At 41.5% G+C, this 18579-nt stretch overlaps 2 protein-coding genes across 2 annotated transcripts; both read left to right on the plus strand.

The window, feature by feature from the left end:
- Positions 1 to 4773: 4773 nt before the first annotated feature.
- Positions 4774 to 5154, plus strand: LOC147611731 (uncharacterized). Its single transcript, XM_086784947.1, has one exon. The coding sequence runs from the start codon at positions 4774 to 4776 to the stop codon at positions 5152 to 5154; it is 381 nt and encodes a 126-aa protein (XP_086641073.1).
- Positions 5155 to 5437: 283 nt separating this feature from the next.
- Positions 5438 to 6955, plus strand: LOC147611732 (tubulin beta chain-like). Its single transcript, XM_086785029.1, has 2 exons — positions 5438 to 5707; positions 5973 to 6955. The coding sequence occupies exons 1-2, from the start codon at positions 5458 to 5460 to the stop codon at positions 6641 to 6643; spliced, it is 921 nt and encodes a 306-aa protein (XP_086641155.1). The 5' UTR covers positions 5438 to 5457; the 3' UTR covers positions 6644 to 6955.
- Positions 6956 to 18579: the final 11624 nt, after the last annotated feature.

Consider the following 18579-nt stretch of genomic DNA (forward strand, 5'->3'; position numbering starts at 1 on the left):
GGATTTTTATTGGATATTTTTCAAGTTTTATGTGGACTCATCAGATTTTGCCTAGATCACTTGTGTCTAGGGGTTTTTTATTGAGTGCTACACATATGTGTTTCACTTGTTTACTTTGGAGTTTTGACGGAAAGCCAAAGGTTTTCCGGAAGATGAAAAGCCAAAAAATTTCATTAAGAAATTTTCAGGAATTTTTCAGAGATTTTTTATCTCAAATTTCAATTTTTCTGAATTTTCAGGCATTTTCTAAGCTTTTTTTGAAATAAATTCAAAAGCTCTTTTTAAAAAAAATAAAAAACTTATTTTTTTTAAAAAAAGAAAAAAAAAGCTTTAATTAGCTTATCCATTTTGATTTTTTCTAAGGGAGGGGCGATTTTTTTTCGCCCGGCTGCAGCGCAGCCCCCCTGTCGCCTACGCGTGGAAAATCTGAGAGGGAGGGATTAAGCAAAACCTCCCTCCTCTCCTTCTTCTCCCCTCTTTCCTCTCCTTCATCTCCTTTCCATTCTCTTTCTCCACCCTTCTCTGTTAATCAGAGATTAGCTTAATCCTTAATTAAGATTTTTTAATTAAACCCTTAATCATAATTAACATTAATTATGATTAATGTTTAAAAAGATCATTTTTAAGAGAATTTTCACCCGGAAAAGAGGAAGAAAAATCAGATTTGAGAGGCGGAGAGAACTCCGTGCACACGAGAGAGCAATTCATGCATTAACACACTGTCCCCTACTGAATTTCAGTAGAAATTGATAGAAATTTGATCGCATTCCCACGGAAAAAACTCGTAAAAATGTATAAAAATATATTTTTAATCATAAAAATGCTCAAAAAATTCTTAAAAAATTAGGAAAAACTTTCAGGGAATCCATTCTCTCAAAAATATCCACCATAAACTTTATGGTATTTTTGTAAAAAATTCCATTAATGCTTGATTTTAACCATAAAAAATAAGAAAAAATAGCATTAACACACGGTATTCCCCCGCAACGTCGATTCGTCCATTGAATTGTAGTAACACATGTTCCAATCACCAAATGAATGATCCATGTGCAATTCATCAACATAAATCAACAAAAAATAACATTTTATTAGTAAATATTAAAATTTACTAAAAAAATCAACAATTAAATAGACATTGCTCTGATACCACTGTTAAAACCCTAAGATCTCTCTAGATAATTGTTATGCATAAACATGCATAAATCAGGCATAAACTCAACCACCAAACCACCCGTGAGCCCAAGGGATGCACACATGAATCATAAATGAAATACATCATACCTCTACCTTGATGTCCCATACCATCAAGAGATATAACTCCAATCCAATAGCATGTAGCTATAGTGTGAAATGGTAGATGAGTAGATATGGATCTCTACACAAGAGACCATAGCATAAGCCTCAAGCTTCCTAGCCTCCAAGCCCCCTTGAGTGTGCCCCATGCCCCTATTATATAGGAGGGCCCTCAAGTGACTCTTGACTTTCCATTCCTCATGTGTGACCCTTGGATGCCTGACCCTAACCTTAAACCTTAAGGTTAGTCCTAGCCCATGCTCCACTAGAGCTTGTTCCCATGCTCCCATGCTCACAAGCCTAATGTGGGTTAGCCTCCTAGTATATGCACACATAATGTGTATATAACATAGCACACATAATGTACATATAACACAAACTATATAATGCAATATGGTCAGAGGGAAGACACTTTCGCATGGAGTGTGTGGATTCTAAAAGAAAAACATTTGATTGTGGTGTGATGGCAACTTTTGAGCAAGAAAGGTGAGCTAGTAGACATGATACCAATGTCATAGAGGACAATCTTGAGTATTGTGGAACTATTCGGGATATTCCTGAGGTTGGATTTAGAGCATTTAGTCTATTCATCTTTGATGTCAAATGGTTTAAGGTGATATATAGAGATGCTTGAAACATGGCTTCAAGGATTTTAATGGTTGTTTTTTCAAAACTATATATAATTTTTTTAATGGTTCTTTTTTAAAACTATATATCATTTTTTGTGTGTATGTGACATGTATTTTTAGAATTCAGCACCCAACAACTCTCTGGAATTTCATGTAGCAAAAATAGCAGCGTAATTTCGCTACTATTTTCGCTGTGCAGCGAAAACACAGTATAGCAGTAAAATTTCATTGCTGCTAAAGACGCTGCTAACAGTAAAATTTTGCTGCCAGCAGCAGAATTTTGTTGTGGAGCAGTAAAATTTTGTTGTTAAGAGCGCGGATCCGTGAAATTTCATTTTGCAGAGTAGTGAACGAAATCTCCAACATCCCAACAAAAAAAGCGCTGCTAGAAAACGTTGCTGTTTCCCCGACCTGTTGTAGTGTATGTGCATCCTCTAGAGGACCACAAGATTTTGTGTAAAAAATTGGAAGAAGCCCTCACAAAGGTTGCCGCTGAATAGTGCAAGTAAAAATTGCAAACGTTTTAGCAAAATAATCATGCCGTGGAGAGAGAGATTCCTTGCTTGGAAACTTGGCTAGCATGGTGGGATGTTAGGGCCTTCCATTGGGGGTCATGGTTTCTTACGCAAAATGATTATGGCTTGTTTGTGTTGACAACAAATTTGGCCAAGGCAGAGCACTCTAGCATGAGAGCAAGTGTGGGATTCAAAATCACATTTCCTTGTATGAGGTTAGTGGTGTAGACTTGTCCTTGGCAGTTTTGCAAAGCTCGAACTACCATGCATTTCTCTTACAAGAAAGCACTTGGGAATTGGTCCGCACAACTGGAGGGCGTACGAGACAAGTTCTGCAATAGGGAGGTTGCCGCATCCTTCGGTAACAAGCTTGCTGATTTGGCTAATTTAACAATGGAAGAGGTGGGCATTAACTCTCTTGAGATGTAGCCTCTTCATAGGGAACAATGTAGTGTGTGACGTAAGTGGCCAGTGTTAAATACTCCAAGTGTTGTTCTTAAGAATGATAGTCACAGGCCAGAGTACATGACCATAATAGTGAATCAGCGAGTGGGTCCACATGTGTGTTAAAACCCTAAGATCTCTCTAGATAATTGTAATGCATAAACATGCATAAATCAGACATAAATTCATCCACCCGACCACCCCCGAGCCCAAGGGATGCACACGTGAATTATAATGAAGTACATCATACCTTTACCTTTAAGTCCCATACCATCAAGAGGTATAACTTCAATCCAGCAGCATGTAGCTATAGTGTGAAATGGTAGGTGAGTAGTTATGATCATCTACACAAGAGAACACAACATAACCTAGCCTCAAGATAACATTAGGAGACCATAGCCTAAGCCTCCCTTGAGTATGCCCCATGTCCCTATTATATAGGAGGGCCCTCAAGTGACTCTTGACTCTTGACTCTCCATTTCCCATGTGTGACCCTTGGATGCCTGACCCTGACCTTAACCCTTAAGGTTAGTCCTATATGCACACATAATGTGCATATAACAGTGTGCCACAAAGATAATTTAGTATGGATGTTGTGGTGGCAGATGTCCATGTGGGCTATTCGAAGAAGTGAACCGCATAGCATGGTCATGTGTTTTGGAATATTTCTAGAGAGCAAAAATGAGGTGTGGAAAATTGATTAATCCTTTTGGGAAGTCTGTAGATGAGGATGTTCCTACACCTGGTTTTTTGGGTCCCCTGTGGGGATACCACAGTGGTGCAGTTGAGACTTTTATATGGTTCTACAACTCCACCAACAAACACTCATGGGCTATGGATACGTCTAAGGTCTTGGGGCCACCTGGTCTAGCTCCTAGTGTTTGGCATGTTGCCACCTGGACAAGCCTCACCAACGTTGAGATTGGTGTATGTTCTAATAGTTGTAGAGCTATCACGGAAAATGTATGTTTTGATATCATCATTGGCAAATTCATTCACCAGATTTTTTTGCACTCGCTTAGAGATGCTTCCTGCTCGGTTTCGGTCGTTTGAAGTTTGTTAATCCTCTGTGTATACTAGGTCATCCTTAACAGGCGTTCTTATGTTTTAGGGGTATACAAGGATGCATGTGAAAGCAACACCATTGAAGTTTGGGCCAAAGAGAAAGAGGTGGTACCTAAAAGAAAATCAACCTGTTTACACTGATATGGAATTTATTGAAAACCTTGTAGGGAGTAGGCCCGTAGTGAAAATTTGGACAAAAGGTGATGCATTGGAGAGACAGTCTCCCAAAGGCTGCAAATCTGAAGCTATGATTGAAGCATGCATACAATTGGGGTATCAAATTTCTTGGGAACAATCTTCTTTTGTGTTGGAAGACATATGTAGTCTTCTTAACAAAGACATGTAAAGAAGGGGATAGGGCTTTGTAGATGTAATTTTGTAACTTGGTGTAGGCCCAGCTGTAAAGAACTTCTGGAATATATATATATATATATATATAATTATTGTTCCAAAAAAATCTATAGACATATTAATGAGAGGAACGTCCTTTGTGATGGTTTACCGGACTGCCATACGTTTTAATACGATTTATATGATTGTAAGGGGTTCACATTGACCCTTGAATTTTTACATTTGAGGCTGAGTAATTGGTGTTAGTTTAGAACGTCATTTCACGGTGCGTGTGATTGGAAGCGGTGATATATATGGGCGCAAGGGGGGCGGTTACAGTTATTTCCAACCGCTGCGTTCCAAATCCTAGGGCAAGGCGATAAAACGCGTAGGGCGAGATTGCCGATTATTAGCGTAGGTCTTACACTTGGTTGAATAGTATATCTTCATCACCCCATCCACACACACACACCCACCACACACACAAACAGAAGAAGATGAGGGAAATTCTGCACATCCAGGGTGGCCAATGCGGCAACCAGATCGGGGCCAAGTTCTGGGAGGTTGTGTGTGATGAGCACGGCATAGACCCCACCGGAACCTACCACGGCGACTCGGACCTGCAGCTCGAGCGCATCAACGTCTACTTTAATGAAGCCAGCGGCGGCCGCTACGTGCCCCGTGCCGTCCTCATGGACCTCGAACCCGGCACCATGGACAGCGTTCGGTCCGGCCCTTATGGCCAGATCTTCCGCCCCGACAACTTTGTGTTTGGACAGACCGGCGCCGGCAACAACTGGGCCAAGGGACACTACACCGAAGGCGCCGCTCATCGACTCCGTCCTCGACGTCGTCCGCAAGGAGGCCGAGAGCTGTGACTGCCTCCAAGGTCAATCATTCAATAACTAATCTTGCTCTTAATCTTGTCAACATCATTCAACCTTAATGCTCTTAACCTTTATCATTCAATTACCTTAATGCTCTTAACCTTTATCATTCAATTAACCTAAATCATCCTCAATCCTAAAATCTTAAAGTCTTAATCTTAAATGTTGTTCTTAGTTTTGATCTTCCTCTTAACTTTACAATTAACTTTAGTACTCCTAATTAGCTACAACTGAATGATCAATTTCAATAGACTTTCTTTGTTGATGTATGCAGAATTCCAAGTTTGTCACTCCATGGGTGGAGGCACAGGCTCTGGTATGGGCACCCTTCTCATTTCCAAGATCCGTGAGGAGTATCCAGACAGAATGATGGTCACCTTCTCTGTTGTCCCCTCACCAAAAGTCTCAGATACTGTGGTGGAGCCTTACAACGCCACCCTCTCCGTGCACCAGCTGGTCGAAAACGCTGATGAGTGCATGGTGCTCGACAATGAAGCACTCTACGACATCTGCTTCCGAACGCTGAAATTAACCACCCCTACTTGTAATTATCCCTTAAACCTGGTCTTTCCTTTTCAAGGGATTTTCTAAGTTATAAAAAGCTTGATTACATGTGATTAAACTTAGTATGATGCGCGTATGTAACGCATTTGATTGTATTGCATAAAACATGTGGTTAACCTTAATATGATGCGGGTATGTGATTATGTGTAGCGCATACATAGAACATGCTGTTGTGTACTCTGGCTGACCATGTTTTCACGTGATGTAATCTGTCGTAATATATTCTGATTGATGTGGGAATGTAGTTGGTGATTTGAACCATCTGATCTCGGCGACAATGAGCGGGGTGACGTGCTGCTTACGCTTCCCGGGCCAGCTGAACTCGGATCTGCGGAAGCTGGCGGTGAACCTGGTGCCGTTTCCACGGCTACACTTCTTCATGGTGGGTTTTGCGCCATTAACGTCGAGGGGTTCACAGCAATACAGAGCATTGACGGTGCCGGAGCTGACGCAGCAGATGTGGGACGCCAAGAACATGATGTGCGCGGCGGACCCGCGCCACGGCAGGTACTTGACGGCGTCGGCCATGTTCCGGGGCCGCATGAGCACGAAGGAAGTCGACGAGCAGATGCTCAACGTGCAGAACAAGAACTCTTCCTACTTCGTGGAATGGATCCCGAACAACGTCAAGTCAAGCGTTTGCGACATCCCCCCCAAGGGCCTCAAAATGTCCGCCACATTCATCGGCAACTCCACCTCCATTCAAGAGATGTTCAAGCGCGTCAGTGAGCAGTTCACCGCCATGTTTCGGCGCAAGGCTTTCTTGCACTGGTACACCGGTGAGGGCATGGACGAAATGGAGTTCACCGAGGCCGAGAGCAACATGAATGACCTCGTCTCCGAGTACCAGCAGTACCAAGACGCTTCTGCTGATGAAGAGGGCGAGTTCGAGGAGGAGGAAGCCGAAGCTGCTTAGACACGTACCATCTAGCTTTATCGTGTAAACATGAGAAAATTAGATGCGACAGTATCACGTAGCATCACATAATACTCCCTGCTTTTATATAAACCCATGAATAAAATTCCCATTTTTCCAACATTTGTCACTGTCTTCATAGGTATAGTAGGCGCTGTTGTTCAGTTTACGATCGGTATAATATGTCTCCTCAGTGATAAACTATTTTGATCTTCCTAGGGTATAGTAACCGCGTTGTCAGACAGATGTAAATTTCCCAACTGCATGTTTCTATGAAGCTGACTCTATCATTATAGAGTAAAACCTTAATTATTAAGCACTTTTCTTGGGTATTCATAAGTCGGTTGTAAAGAACATGGTTACGCTTTGTAACAATTATGCTTTACTTTTTGTCCAAAAAAATAATAATAATCCCAAAGAACAAGTGATGGGTATCCACCTATTTGTGTGTGTATATACATGTGTGTGTGGGTGTGTGCGCGCGCGCAACATTAGAGAGAGAGAGAGAGAGAGAGAGAGAGAGAGAGAGAGAGAGAGATCATGTTTGTGTGCATCTTGCAAGATTAATAGAGAACTCGAAAGAGATACACAAGTGTGCTCGTGTGCGCACACACATACACACAAAGAAGTAATTCGTGTGTTTTAAGAAGAGACAATGTAGGGGAAATAGACTGTAAGCAATTGTTTGTTAGAGAGAGAGAGAGAGAGAGAGAGAGAGAGAGAGAGAGAGAGAGAGAGAGAGAGAGAAAGAGAGAGAGAATGTGGGGAGATAGACATGCAATTGTTTGTTTATGTGTGTGTGTGTGTGTGTGTGAGAGAGAGAGAGAGAGAGAGAGAGAGAGAGAGAGAGAGAGAGAGAGAGAGAGAAGTGCCGCAATATTGTAAAATTTGTTGTTTCTAAAAGCCTTACTTATAGGAACATTAACTGCAACCCATTAATCTTCCACCCTCGATCTCCTTAATATGTTACACCTCAATCTCCATCCTTTGTATCCTCTTATCATCTCCTTCCTCCTCCTCTCATGAGTCATATATGGTCTATAATACCCATTGTGTTCCTCCCCCTTTTTACAAGTGATTTAAACATCAGGGGCATCTTGAAATCTATAGGGGTCCTTTGAAATGAGTCATTAATCGGACCTCCAAACATTCTAGATATGAATTTGAATATGGTACTTTTATCTTTAAAATTGGGACAAGACATAAGTGGATCAAAATGTAGTCTAATTTTTAGAACTTAGATCACACTTTTTGAGTTCCTCAAAACACTTGAGAATGCTACCTGCACATATCGCTCATCTTGTAACGGGACCCTTTTGTACTTCTTGAAGAAATAATTAAAAACTCACAAAATACATCAAAAATTAAAACAAAGACTTGAATTAAATTGATATCAAAGAGCATAGCATAGCATAAGACAAGAGAAATAAAATAACATCACCATCAAGACAAGATTGGGTGCGATCTCGATCTCCCCCCCATGCCGTGTAGCTCTACTTCCCCCACATAAGTATTTAGAGAATTGTATTCATAAAATAGCCCAAGGAGCTAATAAAAGTTGAGCGTATAAATTGGGTCGTACTACAAAGCCCATCTTTCTTTTTATATTTACATCCCCTTTGACCTTAAGCTTTGGTACATAGTTATGTAACCCAATGTCACCGTTGACCTTGTCAACGCTAGCAAAGAATGGAGCTTAGCAGACGTTCGAGAATACCTACTAATCATGGGATTTGAGGAAGTACAAGATGCAAGCTTCAAGATAGAACATCAAAAGGTATTAGCTTTTTCCTCATTAATTTTGAGTTCATTGTTCTTAACCATCCATGCTCTAATGATATTTGTTCATATGTGTTTGTGTAGATTGGGAGACGTATGGAGAAGTCTTTCATCGGTTGTGATTCTTGGAGGGATGGGGGTGTGGAATTGTAATAAGGATGTAATTGGATAATGTCATTGTAAAAAAAAATTTATTGTAATCCAACTTTTTCCTTTTTGGTCGATATGTAATGAATGGCACAAACTATTTGGATCAAGCTTGAAAGATTGAAATAAGTTCAATTTGGATAAGTTTGTATAAAATTATTATTTGGATATGTTGGATGAAATATATTACTTGGATTAAGTATTTTAATTAAAATGACTACATTTAATAAAGTTTTTTGTGTGGTTGGCCCTTTTTTTATAAGTGTGAAATTGTCGATTCCAAGCCCTAATTTTTTTAATAAAATAGGGAACCTCCCTCATTTTTGTCATTTGTAGCACTCTTGCACACTTTGCGAGCATACATTCCTTAGAGCTTTGCTTGCACTCTCATCTCGCAATCCTAATAGATCATTTCGTGGTGTATGAAAACTTTCTTGCATTTCTAGAGAGGACTGAGTGGGCTAGCCAGCAAGAAGCCCTTTGCTGTAATCATCCTTGACAGTAACACTCTTTGCGTCCCTTGTGTGCGAGCTTCTATGCTACATCAACAAAATCAATGCAAACTATCCTAAGAGATTGCGTAGGTACCAGCAAGCCGTGCAACAAGATGGGCACTTCAAGGTGCTGTCCACTAAGGAAATGGTTGCCCTTGGTAAGGGAAACATCGGCACCAACTTTTTGTCATGGATCTCAACATTCATTCTCATGTTTTATCAACAAGAGTCCAATGATGAGGTTGAGGTCGATGACGTTGCCTTGGCCAATTTAGTTAACAGCAAGGAGGTAGATCCAAAGCCCAAGCTCCTTGATCAAGTGTGGCAGAGCAGCTCTGGCCTTGGTTCTTCTTTGAGAACATAAACATGTAGAAAAAATGAAGGTACAACCTCACGTGCCATTGGAGAAGGGTCATCAACCGGAGGGAGCAATGGCGGCTATGGATGATATGGTTGAGGGCCCAGTGGTTTGGCCCGTGAAAGTTGTTGTCAGAGAAGGGAACCACTTTTATAATGACCCTTCCCCTAGAGATGATCACAGATGCTTCTTGCCTTTGGTTGTTTAGTGAATGCCCTATTAGACATTTGCCTTGGGATCCCGGTGAGTGGGAATAGATGGATGCCACCAATCTGATGAAAAGTTTGCCTTTCTATAGCTACATTGTGAGAAATACCAAGTAGCTTGACTTGGGATAGATTCAGAGAGTCCCTACCTTTAGACCTCATTGGGAGTTCTATGGTATTACCTCTGACATTTAGAGGAGTTTCTAGCAGAGGCTGTGGCACTCTTACAGGAAGGCACAAATCTCCTCTTTCACTACATGGTGGGATGGCCACCAACCAGTGAAGATCGTTTTTTTGGTGTTAGCCCAACTTGCCCGAGATGTGCAGGAGCTTCAAAGACAGTTTATCACTACCTATGGGAATGCAGGGAAGCATAGATGATTTGGACCGTGATAGCACACCCTACATATTTTTTGGTGCTATCATTTGGTTGACTCAGTCGGACCCCTAGCTTAGGTATGAGGGGGATGACAGGAGTCACGTAATTTTGATCAAGCAAGGAGTTGCTTAGCGGGGTTGCCTTCAAGATTTTCTAGATTTAGGATACACCGTGCCCGGCAGAGAAATTGGACAGTGTATGGGAGATTATTGCTAGTATTATAGCCTGGCACATCTAGAAGGCTAGATGCACTGAGGCCATAAAGGGCACTATTGTCTTGGAGACATAGTGCCTTTGTAGGATTTGGAGTGATATTATCCATACCCTTATGGCAACCTAGGCCAAAATCCAGGGATCTTCGAGGGGTGCAGAGAGAAAGCACGAATAGTTTATGAGAGAGTGGGATCATAGGCTATTCTTCATTTCCACTCATATAGGACCTTGTTGGCAACACAAATGGGACCTTGTTTAGCAACACAAGGCACCCAATAAGTTGATATCTCCACTTAGTTTGGGTTGAAATCTTCCTTTTATATATTTTTTCATACTTAATAGAAGTCTCTTCTACGAAAAAGAAGCTCCTAACCACCAATTGTTTTTTTCCAGACTGAACACTAAAAGAAGGCATCTTCTCCTTGTCCTTTGCTTGTGCCATTGACTCATTCATGAGTGTAAGTCCTATTCTTTTCAATCTGTGCCCTTTGACAATTTGGCACTCATCTAGCTTCAATACAAAGACACTACTTCCATAGAGTCTACAATCATGAAGCAACACATGACTAGATATACGTGTTATTTGATTTTTCACCACCATGAATAAGAAAGTTTAAATCATATTAACCTTCATGAGAGACTTTATAAAATTTAATCATTGCTTTGTGAAGCCTCTTTAAATCCACAAAATGTTGTTGAAGGCATCGTAACCTACTTTGATATCACCCTTTGATTTATCATTCAATACCTTTGTTCCCTCTACATGGAAATACTCACTGACAACAAGTGATCTTACATGTGCATTGTTTGTCTTCTTTGCCAATGCAACATGGAGGTGGAATAAAGTGGCTTTTGATCCCTCGCTTGTGAAGAGACTCTTTTGTGATGGCATGGATGGACTTATAGCCCTTGTGACTTACACCTACTTCATAACAAGCACTTTGGATATCATTTTCACTCAAAATCTCCTCAATGTCCATGATTTCTTTCATGAAAACATCACAAAATCTGTTGCAATTGGGCTCACAAAAAATAGCCAACATTTCTTGCTTCCTAATGCAAGCTTTCAAAAGACTTTGGGTGTAAGCTTGTGTATTCCCTGAAAAGATGCAGGGGGGAAGAGGGCGTGAGCTCTGGCAAGCACACACACACTCACAAAACCCTAAAAGAGAACACACAAGGTGAGAGGCTGAAAATCTTCTTCTTCTTCACACAACACTCAACACACCATATACAAAGATAAGAGTACCCACCATATGAAAAGGTACGCAACCAAATACATACTGTGAACCCAACTAAATGAGTTAGTGCTATAACTATGCCAGCTAGAATGGCTGTCACATAGCCTGTCATCCCACCATATGAAAAGGCACCCACCACATATACAAAGATAAGAGTACCCACCATATGAAAAGGCACCCACCATATACAAAGATAAGAGTACCCACCATATGAAAAGGTACCCACCATATACAAAGATAAGAGTACCCACCATATGAAAAGGTACTCAACCAAATACATACTATGAATCCAACTAAATGAGTTAGTGCTATAACTATGCCAGTCTCTAGAATGGCTGTCACATAGCCTGTCATCCCACTGGCCGCATATAACCCATGATCTCACCAACCATGCCAGTGGTGTAAGTGTGGGGCCTATCCCCCAGGCGGGTCAGTGTCCACCGCCTCACTAGATGAGCTCGATATCTCAACACTCTCCCTCAAGCTCAACTCCATCTCATGTATACCAAGCGAAGCCCTGAATCTACGGAGCTTCTCTGTACCCCATCTCATGATCCAGATTATTAGAGGATGATGAAGTTAGTAGAAGAAGGGAAAAATTTAGAGAAAGAGAAGAATCTAATCAAGGGATACTCCACTCATGAAGGAAGCCTCTACTTCAATCAATCACAGGCTATGTATCCCTAAGGATCCTGCTTTAAAGAAACTAATCCTCCATGAAGCTCATGATAGTCCTACTGCTGCAGGACACCTAGGCTATGCAAAAACATTAAATGCCGTAAGAAGGAGCTTTCATTGGGCAGGCTTGAAAAATGATGTCCTTCGGTACTTGAAGCAATGTCTCTCATGCCAAAGGATCAAAGCTGAAAGGGTCAAGATGCCTGGAAAACTTCAGCCCTTAGATATTCTCCAAATGAAGTGGGAGTGCATTAGTATGGATTTTGTCACAAGTCTCCCCACTGTTCAAGGAGGATATGACTCCATCCTGGTAGTAGTGGACTTACTTACCAAAGTAGCTCACCTTCTACCAGCGAAGAAAACCTTCAAAGCTTCTGATGTTGCTCGAATATTCATCAAGGAAGTCCTCAAACTGCATGGTCTCCCAAAAAGGATAGTAAGTGATCGGGATTTTGACTTCACTTCAAAGTTCTGGTAGTCCTTATTTCAAGCCCTGGAAACTCAACTTTGCTTTAGCATAGCTTATCATCCAGAGACCGATGGCCAGACTAAGAGAGTCAATCAAGTAATTGAAGACATTCTCAGAGAATATTGTGGACGAGAACCAAGAAGGTGGATTCAATACCTTCCTCTGGTAGAATTTGCCTACAATACATCTTATCATCAGAGCATAGGAATGTCACCATTCAAAGCACTCTATGGGCAAGAATGCTTGTCTCCTCTAAATTTCTCTGATCCAACCATAAGAGTTGAGGCATCCAGGAAAATGCTCGAAGAGATAGAGGAACAATCCAAGGCAATCCAAAAGGATATTAAAGCTGCCCAAGATCGACAAAAGCATTATGCTAACACCAAGAGGTCTGAAAGGATCTTCAAGGAAGGAGATAGAGTTCTTCTACGAATGCGACCCAAAGGAAGTTCTCTATCACTTGGGAAACATAAGAAACTCAGCCCTAGGTATTGTGGTCCCTATACAGTTATCAAGTGTCTAGGTAAAAGTGCCTATAAACTCCAGCTCCCAGCCCATATCAAAGTCCATAATGTATTTCATGTAAGTTTGTTAAAACCATATGTACCCAGTCTCGATCATATTCTTGATGATGAACAAGTTGTAATCCCTACTCAAGGAGTCCTTGAATTACAGCCCAGTAGCATCATACATTCTAGGGAAAGGCAACTCCGAAATAGAACTCTTGTAGAACATCTCGTACAGTGGAAAGATTACCCTGAAGAGGATGCAACTTGGGAAGATGAAGCTACACTCTTAAAGGATTATCCCCAATTCATAACGAGATGAGGACATCTCGATTTCTTTAAGGGGGAAAGGATGTAACATACCCATCTTCAGTAAAATAAAGAAATGTTCATGTAATAGATAAATTTATGAGTTTTTATGGTATAAAAATCAATGATTTTATTATTTGAGTCATTTCTACTTAGAATCTTTGAATTCTGAGCCCAAATTTGGAATCTACGCGTGATTTTATCCTAATATAGGATTTTACAGCATCCAAAACAGACATCGGATCAAAGCTTATACGTAAATTTTAGTCATTTTAGTTAAAAAGCGACGACCTTTAAACCTTAATAAATGCACGACCGGGCATCCGATTGACGAACGGCCTGAACCCCAACGACTAGGAGAACCTCCCGGACAAAAAAAAATTCCGCCCCCCCTGGGGCGGTCCGGGCACGCAAATCGAGACGGGCGTCCCAAATTTGGAGACCCGTCCCAAAATTTGGACCGTACACACTTACTAGGGCGCCCGTACGATGGCCGCACAAGAACCAAAGGACGACCGCCCACTGTGTGGTCCGCACGTACCCCTATGTGGACACCCATGCTGGCCCAGACCAGATAAGATACATGCGTACCACTCCTTTCCCTGACAACTGACATCGTACCTTTCCCCTAGACCCATGCAGGCCACTGATCCATAGCCTTTGATGGTACACCATCCTTTCGTCCTTGCTTTGCACAGCGCCCGCACTCGTACCCCTCAGCTATATAAACCCCCGGGGTGCTCCACAGGCAACATGCATCTCTGTGCAGCGTATGTCCTGTCGTACCGCCGTCCGTACCATCGTTCGTTCCTGTGCAGTGTACTTGCTGTAGTACAGCCATCCCTTGCAGCCGCCCCTCTCACACCCCCTCATTTGCATCTTTTCAGATAAGCCAATTTTCCTCTATCCCCCTCTTGCTAGGAGGCAGTGTCCTTAACTCTTCTCCCCCCCCCCCCCCCGCGCGTGTGAATAGACTTACAGCAGCCCGCAGCCCTTCTCCCCTTTTGCAAAACGTTTTTGTCTTAAGGACATCTCACAATCCCCCCCCATTTGCATAGACTTTAATAAGAGGTTTTTGCCTTAAGAAAGGGTTCGTGCGCCATAGTCGTTTGCTCATACGGTGAGCAAATGATCTCAGAACTGAGATCCGACTGAATCGTTTCGACCGCAGCAGCAAGCCCTACAAGTCGACGTCCAAGATGGCCCCATCTCGAAAATGTCAGAATGTTGCCTCGAGAGGAGCACGCAACAACGAGATTAGGGAAGATGCTCCCGATGCGGCTCCAACCCTCCCTCTTCAAGCTCCTCAAGGAAATGGTGGCCAGGTTATCTTGGTTATATTTTAAAGAAGAGTTTTTTTTATATTAGTGCTAATAAATGTGTATCTTTTTCTTTTTGAAACAATGACATAAAATTGTATGAAGTTACAAATTGTGTGATGCTGTATTCAATAAATTGCATTGAAATTGTTATCTTTAAAGAGTTCAAGTTTTTCGTGGCTTCAACGCTAACTCCGTTCTGTGCTTGTGTAGCCGGGTGGCGTTGTTAGCAAAGCCCGGGAATGGCCCAAGGTATCTCTCATACCATTGGGAGAATAAGGTTCGCCGATTGAGGCGAGAGGTTATGATGCTGCCTAGTTTTGAGGGCGCAGGCTAGTGCGGTAAATAAGCCCACCCTAGTGTGCAGACATCCCTCTGAGGGGCGGGAGGATCGAGCGATGGAGCCTGAGAAGGCGACAGGCCGGCTTGAGTCCTCGCTAGCGGCCAACGATGAGGTGTATGGTCCCGTAGGGTTTTGCCCAACATGTAGAGGCTGGAAGGCCGAATTCTAGATCATCGACAGAATAAAGGAAAAGAATAAGAGAGCCAGTTTGGCTTGTATGGAATTGATTCATGTATCAACTTTTTATATATATCTTGTCTTTGGCATGATTGTATTGTGTAAAAAAGCTATTTTAACAAACCCTGTCACAATTCCTTTAGTCTGCATAGACTTCATTCTCTGCACATTTACATGTCCAATTCTTTCATGCCAAATGTCTGTGTCTGCTTTCATTATCCTCATTGTTTCTGCTCGAGGATGCATAGTTGTTTTGCTATAATTTCCCATTTTGCATGTAAGCCTGCTTCTTATAACAATCTGCCTGCGCGCATGTCCAGGCTTACCACAATAAAAGCATCCACATGTATTGTTATACTCCCTGTGCCAATTTCCACGACCTCTTTGACTCCCCCTGCCTCTAAATTGGCCTCTTCCACCTGGGTGTTGTTGTTGTTGTTGTGAATTCTAGGATTGTTGTTGCTGCTGCTACCTATTCGGCCATCTCCTTGATCGCATCCACGGCCTCCTCTACCTCATCCTCTTCCTGAACTTGTGTAGAAGGCCTGTTGCTCTGAACTATTTTTGTTTTGTGAAGACTCTTGGTCTTCACCCAAGCTCTTCTCTTCTATAATCAACATAGACACCAAATCTGTGAAATTGGAAATGTTTTCTCGAGTCTAAATAGACGTCTTGAATGCCTTGTATTGTAGTCCGAGACTACGTAGACAGACTTCCACCTTCTCATCATCATCTACTGAAACACCAATAGAGGCAAGGGATTCCACAATACCCTTGATCTTCAATGCATAGTCATTCACAGACATACTCTTTTTCTCCACAGAATGAAGTTCATTCTTCAACTGTATTTTTCGTGCCTTGGTAATCATTTCATAGAGTTTTACCAAGGTGTCCCATGCCTCCTTGGGTGAGTTGGCATCCTGTATATGCCCAATCATGGTGTCCTGTATACTGATAGAGAGCCAATACATAACTTTTCTGGCTCCTTGGTTCCAATCCTTGAACTCTTTCACATCTGCAGTAGTCGGATTGATCTCTGGTATCTCCGGTGCCTCTTCATGCTCACCTGCTATGTAGTCCCAGTAACCCTTTCCCATCAGGAAATTTATCAACCTGAACCTCCAAGCATGGAAGTTGTTCTTGTCAAGCTTCTCAGCAACAATCTGGTTTATGCCATCATTTGACATCTTGCCAGACACACAAATTTACCCCAGAAACAACACTCTGGTTCGTCCTGCACAAACTGCTGTATTTTCTATAGCGGTATTGTATTACACTCAAATGTCACAACCAGTGACCTCAATGTGCATACATACACCCAATGGTAGCTGTTGACCTCCTTGCAGCAGCACACACAATGTCTGCACAACTAATCTCTCTTCCTATAGTTCTTAAAACAGAGTTCTGCATAGAATCGATGACTTACCCACAATGCTCGGGATGGGTGGCCTATTGAGGTCCACATCTCCCAAGATAAAACATTGTGGCTACCCCCAATGTCAACCAAGATTGGCTGCCCACACTACTAGATGGTCTTCGTGGGAGAACTCCAGCTCAAGGTGAGCAGGTTCCACGGGTGTTTTTGTTTTAGCTGCATCATGGAGATCAGCTGCATGTACAAAGATCTATACATTGGGGGGTGTATGGCCTCTTTGATCTTTTTTTATCGAGCGGCCAACCTCAAGGTGTTCCCTTTGTTGCATCTTACTTATCCTCTTTTTTCTTGTGGATTTGGAAGATAAGTCCATAGTAGAATTTCACCTTGCTGCCATTGAACTATCCCATCCAAGGTCTCTATTTTTACTGTACCTTGAGGTGTAATTTCTCTCAATCAGTAGGGACCTTGGCTTCTATACTTAAGTTTTCATTTTGTGTTTTTGACATTATACATTAGCACCATGTCTCTTACGTCCATACACTTATCCTTGAGCTGGTCATCAAATCACTGCTTGCACCTTAGTTTTTCAACCATTAACCTCTTCATGAGAGGATTTTCCTTAAGATTATATTTAGCCATAATCTGGTTCAAAACCAAGTGTTCCATTGGCATGAATTTGTCAAGCCAGAAGGTGTGCTATAGACAACCACGTTGTATGCCATGAAGTAGGCCCATAGAGTCGAGTACACCTTGTGCTCCCAATCTCTCATTGATGCTTTTACAATCTTGGTGAGAATAGTGCACAATTTTTTTTTTTTTTGCTTTTAGCATGGCCACTTTCTTGTGGGTAGTAAGATGTCAACTTTATGTACACCACAAGGAATTCCTTGAGCAAGAACTCCACCATTTCTTAGATAGAATGTGTACCACAAATGGGCCTATAACATTATTGGTGTACACTTTTGGGCCTTAATCAAGGCTAATAATTGAATGATAAGAATTTTCTATAGAAATTGTAGCTGGTAAAGATTGTATCTTCCAAGGACATGGGTAGGTGTGTCCGTACACGTTTTTATGGCTGTACTAATTGATCCATACTATATGAGGTATATCTACCACTTAGGCCACGACTCACATCTCTAGACTCATGTCTTATGTGTCAAGGCTCACGATTCTTGTGTCAAGGCTCACACCTTACATCTCATGACTAATAGCTCACAACTTACGTGTCTTTTTATGTGGGACTGTGGACTTGGATCCCTTACCACCAAGAGCTAGTTTGGCCTAGTTTTTGGTGGATTTTTATGATTTTTTAGACTTGATGGGATGTGTTTAGTGTTTCTAATCCTAATTAAAGATTATAATATAACTAATTAAGTTTTTTTAAAAATCATTTTTAGATGATTTAACATGCTTCTACTCTGCCAATTTAACAACGCATGACTAAATTATTAAAAAAATAAAATACATGAACTAAACTTGATAGCTTCACTTTGATTGAAAATAATGGATCTCAATGCTCACTGTTTTTGAAATTACACTCCTAATCACAATTGCTAAGTTAATTCTTGGATAAAAGCAATGAAAAATAGGCCTCTTAGGTTCTAATTTCATGCAAGTCACCAAAAAGTCAAGGTTTTGTCTTACTAATAGATGAAACATAGAATGCTCTAATGCAAAACAAGCTTCAAAAAAAAAATCAAAAGAAACAAACATTACAACCATGGTGGTGAGGATTGTTGATGTAGATTTGGTTTTATAAGATATGTTTGTTGAGAGTCTTCTCTTTTCTTGATGAAGACTCCACATAGTTGTCTTCTTGGTTCTTCAATCTACATTCCTCTTGTTACAGTGTTCACATTTTGTGCTTGAGTCTACACTCACTTTTGTGCTTGAGTCTACACTCACTTTTTAAGTGTCCTTTCTTTCCGCACAGTGGT

The sequence above is a fragment of the Cibotium barometz genome, chromosome 47 (genome assembly GCF_041138505.1).
Source record: "Cibotium barometz isolate CiBa-2024 chromosome 47, ASM4113850v1, whole genome shotgun sequence".
In the NCBI taxonomy this organism is placed as follows: domain Eukaryota; kingdom Viridiplantae; phylum Streptophyta; class Polypodiopsida; order Cyatheales; family Cibotiaceae; genus Cibotium; species Cibotium barometz.